This window comes from Oncorhynchus kisutch, unplaced genomic scaffold (genome assembly GCF_002021735.2).
Source record: "Oncorhynchus kisutch isolate 150728-3 unplaced genomic scaffold, Okis_V2 scaffold892, whole genome shotgun sequence".
Classification (NCBI taxonomy): domain Eukaryota; kingdom Metazoa; phylum Chordata; class Actinopteri; order Salmoniformes; family Salmonidae; genus Oncorhynchus; species Oncorhynchus kisutch.
In genome coordinates this window covers 82,956-95,110 of record NW_022262837.1, presented here as the reverse complement: position 1 = coordinate 95,110, position 12,155 = coordinate 82,956, and the positions used below count along the sequence as shown (strand labels likewise).

At 39.7% G+C, this 12,155-nt stretch overlaps 1 protein-coding gene across 2 annotated transcripts; it reads right to left on the bottom strand.

Annotated features, from left to right (window-relative positions):
* Nucleotides 1-2,439: 2,439 nt before the first annotated feature.
* On the bottom strand, nucleotides 2,440-6,320 carry LOC116362888 (zymogen granule membrane protein 16-like). Of its 2 annotated transcripts, none has more exons than XM_031816898.1 (5): nucleotides 6,195-6,320; nucleotides 5,858-5,875; nucleotides 5,659-5,711; nucleotides 5,226-5,382; nucleotides 2,440-3,811 (listed from the first exon to the last, which is right to left on the bottom strand). In XM_031816898.1, the coding sequence occupies exons 3-5, from the start codon at nucleotides 5,708-5,710 to the stop codon at nucleotides 3,445-3,447; spliced, it is 576 nt and encodes a 191-aa protein (XP_031672758.1). In that variant the 5' UTR covers nucleotide 5,711; nucleotides 5,858-5,875; nucleotides 6,195-6,320; the 3' UTR covers nucleotides 2,440-3,444. The 2 variants fall into 2 exon arrangements, with proteins under 2 accessions (XP_031672758.1, XP_031672760.1); XM_031816900.1 differs by having other exon boundaries at nucleotides 6,191-6,311.
* Nucleotides 6,321-12,155: the final 5,835 nt, after the last annotated feature.

Sequence of the window (12,155 nt, the reverse complement as noted above, 5' to 3'; positions counted from 1 at the left end):
TCTGAATATACAAATCAAATCAAATCAAATTTATTTATATAGCCCTTCGTACATCAGCTGATATCTCAAAGTGCTGTACAGAAACCCAGCCTAAAACCCCAAACAGCAAGCAATGCAGGTGTAGAAGCACGGTGGCTAGGAAAAACTCCCTAGAAAGGCCAAAACCTAGGAAGAAACCTAGAGGGGAACCAGGCTTTGTGGGGTGGCCAGTCCTCTTCTGGCTGTGCTGGGTGGAGATTACAGTAGGGAAGCAGTAGTCAAGCTAACATTTTGGACTCTATAATAAGCTATAATGTAGCATTGTTCATGGTTTAACAACTATAATTTAAAAAATCACACATCATTTCTTTAAGATTTGCAACCATCCCATTGCAATATCATCCACATTACACTAAATGCAAATAGCAAAAATCCATATAATTCTTGCCCCATTTTAAATCGGTGGCTGTTCCTCAAATTAGCTCGAATTTACTGGGACTAAGACAATGTTTCAATGAACCACAGACTTATTCTGTATAACAAAGACAATAGAATGAAATTAAAAAAGGTATTTTTATCTCACCAAAACTAGTTAAGCAGCTTTGACTGTTGAACCATCCATATACTGTATAAACCCCATCTATCAAACTGTCTAATCTAGACCATCCATATACTGTATAAACCCCATCTATCAAACTGTCTAATCTAGACCATCCATATACTGTATAAACCCCATCTATCAAACTGTCTAATCTAGACCATCCATATACTGTATAAACCCCATCTATCAAACTGTCTAATCTAGACCATCCATATACTGTATAAACCCCATCTATCAAACTGTCTAATCTAGACCATCCATATACTGTATAAACCACATCTATCAAACTGTCTAATCTAGACAATCCACACAGTCTGTGATTCGTAACAAAGTGGTGTCCCTCCCCACCACTTGTTTTGGTATACAGCTGTACATTGAACAGCTTCCCAAATCTCAGACTGTAGCTTTAACTTAAACACTATGCAGCTTGTCATGCAATGCCAGGCTAGAAGGAGAGCAGACTTCATAGACAAAATGTTTGATGTTATGAATGGGTAGGGCAGATATACGTTCCAGACATTATGGGTGTGTTGGATAGTAGTGCTGGGAATGGCCAGTGACCTCACGATACAATATTATCACAATACTTGGGCTGATATGATATGTATTACAATTCTCACGATTCTACATGTATTATGATTCTACATGTATTATGATTCTACATGTATTATGATTCTACATGTATTATGATTCTACATGATTCTACATGTATTATGATTCTACATGATTCTACATGTATTATGATTCTACATGTATTATGATTCTACATGATTCTACATGTATTATGATTCTACATGATTCTACATGTATTATGATTCTACATGTATTATGATTCTACATGATTCTACATGTATTATGATTCTACATGTATTATGATTCTACATGATTCTACATGTATTATGATTCTACATGTATTATGATTCTACATGTATTATGATTCTACATGTATTATGATTCTACATGTATTATGATTCTACATGTATTATGATTCTACATGTATTATGATTCTACATGATTCTACATGTATTATGATTCTACATGTATTATGATTCTACATGTATTATGATTCTACATGTATTATGGTTCTACATGATTCTACATGTATTATGATTCTACATGTATTATGGTTCTACATGTATTATGATTCTACATGTATTATGATTCTACATGTATTATGGTTCTACATGATTCTACATGTATTATGATTCTACATGTATTATGGTTCTACATGTATTATGATTCTACATGTATTATGATTCTAAATGTATTATGATTCTACATGTATTATGATTCTACATGTATTATGATTCTACATGTATTATGGTTCTACATGTATTATGATTCTACATGTATTATGGTTCTACATGTATTATGATTCTACATGTATTATGATTCTACATGTATTATGATTCTACATGTATTATGATTCTACATGTATTATGATTCTATACTGTGATTTTATTGTGATGCGATGTTCCAAACATATTGCTCACTATATGTCTGTGGCAGAGAGAATAGAAATCATGAGAAAGTAATGGAAGTAAAATTTCCTCCAAATATGTGCTTCCTATTTCAAATGAAAATGGAGAACAGTCTATGAAGGAAAATAAGAGTTTTGGTGCAGGGACAGCCAACTAACACAAACATAATAGTTTGATATTGTTGATGCGATACGACACGATATATCGTGGAAAATAATATCCCGATATGTAACTATCCATTTTTTCCCCTTCATTACTATTGGATAGGCGTTATAAATGTAGTTCCTTATTGACACCATTGAGCTAGGGTTTGTTAAGCTTATTGTAGCTTCTGGTCACTACTGTATGTATATGCTTATCAAAAGGAATAAAATGAAATATAGTGATTTAAAGATATGCTTTTTATTAAAATGTCCAGAAGCAGATGTAGCAGAAAAGGAACAACAAATAACAAATGCAGCGTGTATAAAATAGTGAAGGTGAAACACCCTGAGACGCTATTATCTCCCCATAATATTTGATTGTTCCATTAATCAAAGATATAATTCATCCTTTAAATCCCATGTGGCGCATGTGGTCTGTGACTCACGCTGACAGGACTGTTTAATATCCCTATCTGATGGGCGCTTAATAAAGAATCATGAACACGTACCACGCTGCACCTTGGTCCACTTCTTCCGACGAGCGTTACATCATGAGAAGTTAAACTGAATGAATTTGAATGTTTAGATGTCTTTTTGTACTGCTTCAAGTCAGGGATCACCTCAAAAAGTCTTCCAAAATATTCTAAACATTCAAATTCATTCAGTTTAAATTCTCATGATGTAACGCTCGTCGGAAGAAGTGGACCAAGGTGCAGCGTGGTACGTGTTCATGATTCTTTATTAAATCCGAACACCAACCAAAACAACAAAACCTTCCGTAGGCTACACAGAGCTAACAAAAAACAGCATCCCACAACCCAAGGTGGCAAAACAGGCTGCCTAAGTATGATTCCCAATCAGAGACAACGATAGACAGCTGTCCCTGATTGAGAACCATACCCGGCCAAAACATAGAAACCCAAAACATAGAAATAAAGAACATAGAATGACCACCCAAATCACACCCTGACCAACCCAAATAGAGACATAAAAAGGCTCTCTAAGGTCAGGGCGTGACACATGAAGCACCCATCAGATAGTGATATAAAAAAACAGTTCTGTCAGCGTCTATGTCAAACATCCGTCCAACATATAGGGTCAGTTTCCTGGACCAAGATTAAGTTTACTCCTGGACTAAAAAGCATGTTGAATGGAGAATCTCCATTGAAAGTAACTAGTCCAGGACTAGGCTTAATCTGTATCTGGGATACCATCCCAAAGAGCAAGACATACTTTTTTTTCAATAAATAGGAGTTACTGTTTCCAGTGCTGTTTCCAGAGTACGGTTTCCAGCCCCTTCCATGTCCACCAATCCCCAGTGGGCTCCGATGGAGGTGATTCCAGCACCGTTGAAGCGACCGCTGAGGATCCTCAGCTCATTGCCCATGTTGGTTGGGTAGAAGTTGAAGGAGACATGGTTGGGCATGCCGGCTGACAGAGTGCGCCCCATGTTGGTGGTTAACACCAGGTAGCAGATGTAGTCTGCTGGGTTGTACTTCCCAGACACCTCGACGATGGCCTCATCATTAAACAGCTCCATCTCCTGCTTTTCACTCCCTTCGTTACCGAACACAGGAGACCAGGTGTTGCCGTATCTCATCTGGAACCTAAAACAGAGGAAGCTTTTCACGTTGGTTGTGTTTTGATAAGGTACATTGAGACTGGGAGAGCAGGTCGCGTCAGATAATATCAAGGAATGACATGTTCCATTGTACTCTGGGTTAGATACGATAACACTATTGTTTGGTCATGTACTGAATATGTAATAAACACAACAAATAAATAAATACAGAAAGAAAGAAAGAGTGTCTGTTGGGTAGTGTAGTTGGACTGAGTCAGTGGTGTCTGTTGGGTAGTGTAGTTGGACTGAGTCAGTGGTGTTTGTTGGGTAGTGTAGTTGGACTGAGTCAGTGGTGTCTGTTGGGTAGTGTAGTTGGACTGAGTCAGTGGTGTCTGTTGGGTAGTGTAGTTGGACTGAGTCAGTGGTGTCTGTTGGGTAGTGTAGTTGGACTGAGTCAGTGGTGTCTGTTGGGTAGTGTAGTTGGACTGAGTCCGTGGTGTCTGTTGGGTAGTGTAGTTGGACTGAGTCAGTGGTGTCTGTTGGGTAGTGTAGTTGGACTGAGTCAGTGGTGTTTGTTGGGTAGTGTAGTTGGACTGAGTCAGTGGTGTTTGTTGGGTAGTGTAGTTGGACTGAGTCAGTGGTGTCTGTTGGGTAGTGTAGTTGGACTGAGTCAGTGGTGTCTGTTAGGTAGTGTAGTTGGACTGAGTCAGTGGTGTCTGTTGGGTAGTGTAGTTGGACTGAGTCAGTGGTGTCTGTTGGGTAGTGTAGTTGGACTGAGTCAGTGGTGTCTGTTGAGTAGTGTAGTTGGACTGAGTCAGTGGTGTCTGTTGGGTAGTGTAGTTGGACTGAGTCAGTGGTGTTTGTTGGGTAGTGTAGTTGGACTGAGTCAGTGGTGTCTGTTGGGTAGTGTAGTTGGACTGAGTCAGTGGTGTCTGTTGGGTAGTGTAGTTGGACTGAGTCAGTGGTGTCTGTTGGGTAGTGTAGTTGGACTGAGTCAGTGGTGTCTGTTGAGTAGTGTAGTTGGACTGAGTCAGTGGTGTCTGTTGGGTAGTGTAGTTGGACTGAGTCAGTGGTGTTTGTTGGGTAGTGTAGTTGGACTGAGTCAGTGGTGTCTGTTGGGTAGTGTAGTTGGACTGAGTCAGTGGTGTCTGTTGAGTAGTGTAGTTGGACTGAGTCAGTGGTGTCTGTTGGGTAGTGTAGTTGGACTGAGTCAGTGGTGTCTGTTGGGTAGTGTAGTTGGACTGAGTCAGTGGTGTCTGTTGAGTAGTGTAGTTGGACTGAGTCAGTGGTGTCTGTTGGGTAGTTTTGTTGGATTAAGTCGTGGTGTCTGTTGGGTAGTGTAGTTGGACTGAGTCAGTGGTGTCTGTTGGGTAGTTTTGTTGGATTAAGTCGTGGTGTCTGTTGGGTAATGTAGTTGGACTGAGTCTGTGGTGTCTGTTCATGGGTCAGGGTCTACTCACCCACTGATGTAGGCATTGTTGTTGTAGTAGTAGTAGTAGTTGTTGTTGTTGGTCTCCCACACTCTGACTCCCGTGATGCGTCCCTCACCGTAGGAAGCAAATGGGGTGCCACCTCCCTGACCCACCGCAGAGGAATACGAGTACGGGTCTTTGATGGCTAAAATAACATGGCCAATATGTTTACTATATTTACTATATTAATAATACATCTTTATATATACATCATTTTATTTTTACCAACACATTTCTGAAAGATCTTTACATTATGAATAAAGTGCAGATGAATTATCTAAAGTACATTCTGCAATGATTTAATACATAAGTTTATGTCTCAAAGAAGAACTCCTAAGTCTAACTGAAAAGACAAGTTGGTGAAAGCACAAAAGCTATTATTTAATAATTATAATTCAGAATAATTTTTTTTATAACTCACGCATTGCCAAGCAGCCAGCCAAGAACACGGTGAACCCCAGGATTGAGAACATTCTGCAAAAGTGAGGCGTCAATACTTAAGACACTTAATTTCAGTCAATTTTACTCTCATTCTGTTTCACTTTAAATGGTAAAACTTGAAATAATGTAGTTAATAATGTTTTTCATAGAAGTTTTCCAAAACAAATAAGTCATTTTACCTGTCAGGTCAGTGTTTCCTAGGAGGGAGAAGAAAATAACCTTTTGAATTGTGACGTAACAAACAACACACCATTGTTGAATGTGAAATGTTATAAAACAGCTCTATAAAGTTGAACCTAGTCTTGTTTACTACAATCACTCTTGCAGTGCTAAGCTACTGTCACATTAAAAATAATGTCAGATCATTGAATTTAAATTTAGAGGCAAAAGGGCCAAAATGTTTGTGCCCAAGTACCAAGAGATAATGAGTATTAACTTCATAACATTTCCCACACCAGTATTATGCATTAAATACAAGTGCACATTTTCTATTTAGTTAGTTGTGTAGTTACCCACAGTGCTATCTTGAGATGTGTGAAAACCTGTGAAAGCTTCTTGTCTCTCTGTCTCTGCCAGGTCCTTCTAGTCTACTGATTCCTCTAAGAACTGCATTTATACCTGCTGAACATTCCATCAGTTCTAGATGGAAGGAGCATGACAAAGAACACCTTTAGTCAATCACTATTGAGAAGTCAGACATTGTTTTCGAATTGGTCGAGGCTACATTGGGAGGGAGTATCAAGGAAGTACTATAAGGAAATAATAATTGTGTTCTTTTGAATTGTAACAAATTAATGACCTGAAATATGGATAAAAAAATATACAATCTAACAACCGAACAATAAAAAGAATATACAAAAATAGTATGAATGTGTGCGAAAATCGCTCAAAATCAGTCTCCCAATCTTCAGTTGTTTTATTACACCAAGAGGAACTCCTTCCCTTCAAACATTAACATGCTGAAAAAGACAAGTGGATCTGGTCATTAACAGGATGGTTAGTTCATTGGTTTGCTCAAATACCTACAGTATTTTATTGTAGAATATTTGTTTCAGTACATGTATTTATATGTAATTCTAGAGGGGCAGATTAGATTTTTTTTTGTCTCCATTATCGTCCAATGTTTTCTTTAGTCTGTTACAATATTCACATCTCCATTAAATCACTGGCAACCTGTTCATGTTACTACAGGATAACAATCTGATTTATTTTTCTGCAGATTAACCAGATAAAAATCAGTAGAAGCTACAAAGTGAGAAAATAAAAGTTTGTATACAGATGACAAGGTGAAATACCCTGAAGGACTTGTGACTACCTATCCATAATATTTGATAGTTCAATTAACACGTTAATACAAATATATAATGTAGGACCTTATTGATCCAAAAAAAATTAAATAAGCTAAAAGGTCCAATTGAAATCAGATTTGCTATATTAACAACCTTTGTGTATGTATGTTCTTTTAGCTGGGGAAGAATGTGAGTTTATGTCAGTAACTACAAATTGAGCACACTGGTTGAATCAACGTTGTTTACATGTCATCTCACTTCACTTCAAATGGTAAAACTTGAAGTAAGTTTGTTAATAATGTTTTTCATAGTAGTTTATAAAAACAAGTGAGGCATTTTACCTGTCAGATCAACTACCCCTAGGGGGGAAATAACATACACGATTTACCTGTCAGGTCAACCACCCCTAGGAGGGAAATAACATACACGTTTTACCTGTCAGGTTAACCACCCCTAGGGGGGGAAATAACATACACGTTTTACCTGTCAGGTCAACCACCCCTAGGGGGGAAATAACATACACGTTTTACCTGTCAGGTCAACCACCCCTAGGGGGGAAATAACATACACGTTTTACCTGTCAGGTCAACCACCCCTAGGGGGGAAATAACATACACATTTTACCTGTCAGGTCAACCACCCCTAGGGGGGAAATAACATACACGTTTTACCTGTCAGGTCAACCACCCCTAGGAGGGAAATAACATACACGTTTTACCTGTCAGGTCAACCACCCCTAGGAGGGAAATAACATACACGTTTTACCTGTCAGGTCAACCACCCCTAGGGGGAAAATAACATACACGTTTTACCTGTCAGGTCAACCACCCCTAGGAGGAAATAACATACACGTTTTACCTGTCAGGTCAACCACCCCTAGGGGGAAAATAACATACACGTTTTACCTGTCAGGTCAACCACCCCTAGGAGGAAATAACATACACGTTTTACCTGTCAGGTCAACCACCCCTAGGGGGAAAATAACATACACGTTTTACCTGTCAGGTCAACCACCCCTAGGGGGGGAAATAACATACACGTTTTACCTGTCAGGTCAACCACCCCTAGGGGGGGAAATAACATACACGTTTTACCTGTCAGGTCAACCACCCCTAGGGAGGGAAATAACATACACGTTTTACCTGTCAGGTCAACCACCCCTAGGGAGGAAAATAACATACACGTTTTACCTGTCAGGTCAACCACCCCTAGGGGGAAATAACATACACGTTTTACCTGTCAGGTCAACCACCCCTACAGGGGAAATAACATACACGTTTTACCTGTCAGGTCAACCACCCCTAGGGAGGGAAATAACATACACGTTTTACCTGTCAGGTCAACCACCCCTAGGGAGGGAAATAACATACACGTTTTACCTGTCAGGTCAACCACCCCTACAGGGGAAATAACATACACGTTTTACCTGTCAGGTCAACCACCCCTAGGGGGGGAAATAACATACACGTTTTACCTGTCAGGTCAACCACCCCTAGGGGGTAAATAACATACACGTTTTACCTGTCAGGTCAACCACCCCTAGGAGGGGGAAATAACATACACGTTTTACCTGTCAGGTCAACCACCCCTAGGGGAGGAAAATAACATACACGTTTTACCTGTCAGGTCAACCACCCCTAGAGGGGAAATAACATACACGTTTTACCTGTCAGGTCAACCACCCCTAGGGGGGAAATAACATACACGTTTTACCTGTCAGGTCAACCACCCCTAGGGGGAAATAACATACACGTTTTACCTGTCAGGTCAACCACCCCTAGGGGGAAATAACATACACGTTTTACCTGTCAGGTCAACCACCCCTAGGGGGAAATAACATACACGTTTTACCTGTCAGGTCAACCACCCCTAGAGGGGGAAATAACATACACGTTTTACCTGTCAGGTCAACCACCCCTAGGGGGGAAATAACATACACGTTTAACCTGTCAGGTCAACCACCCCTAGGGAGGAAAATAACATACACGTTTTACCTGTCAGGTCAACCACCCCTAGGGAGGAAAATAACATACACGTTTTACCTGTCAGGTCAACCACCCCTAGAGGGGGAAATAACATACACGTTTTACCTGTCAGGTCAACCACCCCTAGGGGGGAAATAACATACACGTTTTACCTGTCAGGTCAACCACCCCTAGAGGGGGAAATAACATACACGTTTTACCTGTCAGGTCAACCACCCCTAGAGGGGGAAATAACATACACGTTTTACCTGTCAGGTCAACCACCACTAGAGGGGGAAAATAACATACATGTTTTACCTGTCAGGTCAACCACCCCTAGGGGGTTTTATAAGATGTTTTATAAGATGACTTTATAAGATGATTACTCAGGGCTGGTGTCCCCAACCAGAGGGAAATGTTAGTCTGGAGCTCTGTAGTAGTAACACTTAGGGTAGATGTTCAGTTCTGTTTATTCTTTTTTATTTGTTTTATTTCACCTTTATTTAACCAGGTAGGCTAGTTGAGAACACCTTTATTTAACCAGGTAGGCTAGTTGAGAACACCTTTATTTAACCAGGTAGGCTAGTTGAGAACACCTTTATTTAACCAGGTAGGCTAGTTGAGAACACCTTTATTTAACCAGGTAGGCTAGTTGAGAACACCTTTATTTAACCAGGTAGGCTAGTTGAGAACACCTTTATTTAACCAGGTAGGCTAGTTGAGAACACCTTTATTTAACCAGGTAGGCTAGTTGAGAACACCTTTATTTAACCAGGTAGGCTAGTTGAGAACACCTTTATTTAACCAGGTAGGCTAGTTGAGAACACCTTTATTTAACCAGGTAGGCTAGTTGAGAACACCTTTATTTAACCAGGTAGGCTAGTTGAGAAGACCTTTATTTAACCAGGTAGGCTAGTTGAGAACACCTTTATTTAACCAGGTAGGCTAGTTGAGAACACCTTTATTTAACCAGGTAGGCTAGTTGAGAACACCTTTATTTAACCAGGTAGGCTAGTTGAGAACAAGTTCTCATTTACAACTGTGACCTGGCCAAGATAAAGCAAAGCAGTTCGACACATACAACACAGAGTTACACATGGAATAAACAAACATACAAAACATACAGTCAATAATACAGTTGATTAAAATATATATATACAGTGTGTGCAAATGAGGTAAGAAAAGGGAGGTAAGGCAATAAATAGGCCATAGTGGTGAAGTAATTACAATATACCAATTAGACACTAGAGTGATTGATGTGCAGAAGATGAATGTGCAAGTAGAGATACAGGGGTGCAAAGGAGCAAGATAAATGAATAAATACAGTATGGGGATGAGGTAGTTGGATGGGCTATTTACAGATGGGCTATGTACAGGTGCAGTGATCTGTGAGCTACTCAGACAGCTGGTGCTTAAATCACTGTAATAGTAACACTTAGGGTAGATGTTCATTCAGGGGAACAATATAGCCCAAGTCGTTAGCTTGACTTTTATAACGTATAAGGCTGAAGCAGACAGACAGATAGACAGAGATCAAGAATAAGCACAGTGACAGCAGAGAAGATGCTGAGACAGATAGACAGCACAACAGGGAGGCACACCAAATGTCTAGAGTGGAGGCCCTGTTCTAGTGGTGAGTTGTATCTCCAGTGGTGTTTTTCATATTGCATTTGTTTTTAACATCAGATGGTTTTGTAAGTCAGTGGTACAGAAAGGGTTAAGAAACACTGTACTGTCCTGCCCGTGTTACGTGCCAGTACCAGTGCCTGTGTGTAAGGATGATGTGTAGGGTCAGGGTGTATGTGTGGGGATAGTGTGTGTGTGTATGGAGTTGGCAGCGCTCATAGTGATGTGGGCTGGTGTAGACAAAATGCCAATGCCAAATTCTTGTCCCAGGCTACCCCTGTTGTTTTCTAATTTGTCAGGCTACTTTAGTAGGGAGTGGAAGGAAATACAAATACAATGCCTTCAGAAAGTAGTCACACCCCTTGACTTTTCCCCCATTTTGGTGTGTTACAGACAGAAATTGAAATGGATTACATTGAGATTTTTGTCACTGGATAACACACAATACCCCATAATGTCAAAGTGGAAGTATGTTTTTTGAAATGTTTACAAATGAATTAAATCTGAAAATCTGAAATGTATTGACTTAATAAGTTGTTATGACAAGCCTAAATAAGTTCAGAAGTAAAGATTTGCTTAACAAGTCATATAGTAAGTTGCATGGACCGACTCTGTGTGCAATAATAGTGTTTAACATGATTTCTGAATGACTACCTCATCTCTGTACCCCACACATACAATTATCTGTAATGTCCCAAAGTCAAGCAGTGAATTGCAAGCACAGATTCAACGACAAAGACTAGGGAGGTTTTCCAATGCCTCGCAAAGAAGGGCACCTATTGGTAGATGGGTAGATGGTTAAAAAAATAGCCAACATAAATCAATGGACCTGTACATTTGTTTTTCAACAGGACAATGACCCACCACACCTCCAGGCTTCGTAAGGACTATTTTACCAAGAAGGAGAGTGATGGACTGCTGCATCAGAAGACCTGGCCTCCTCAAACAAATTGAGATGGTTTGGGATGAGTCAGAATGCAGAGTGAAGGAAAAGCAGCCAACAAGTGCTCAGCATATATGGGAACTCCTTCAAGACTTTTGGAAAAGGATTCCAGGCGAAGCTGGTTGAGAGAATGCAAGAGGGTGCAAAGCTGTCTTCAAGGCAAAGGGTGGCTATTTGAAGAATCTCAAATATAAAATATATTTTGAAAATATATTTGTTTAACACCTTTTTGGTTACTACATGATTCCATATGTGTTATTTCATAGTTTTGATGTTTTCACTATTATTATAGAAACACATTATTACAAAAAATAGTAAAAAGAAATAAAAACCATTGAATGAGTTGGTGTTCTAAAACTTTAGACTGGTAGTGTATGTGTGCCCTTTGTTCCCCATTGTCCTTGTTGGTTATTGTTACCATGTCCGTTGGTCTTGTGAGCACCTGTGCTGTTGTATCGGCTTCCATGCTACTTGTTGTGCACGTGTTTTATGGGTCTCATCCCATGTATTATTTGGAGGTTTACACCTCACTCTTTTGGGTGGATAAAATAAATCCCCCTATTACGTATTCCTGCGCTTGTCTCCTATCCTTATACAGTGTGACAGAATAACCAACCTACTAAATGGAGACTAGCTGTCAACCATCATAGAGACA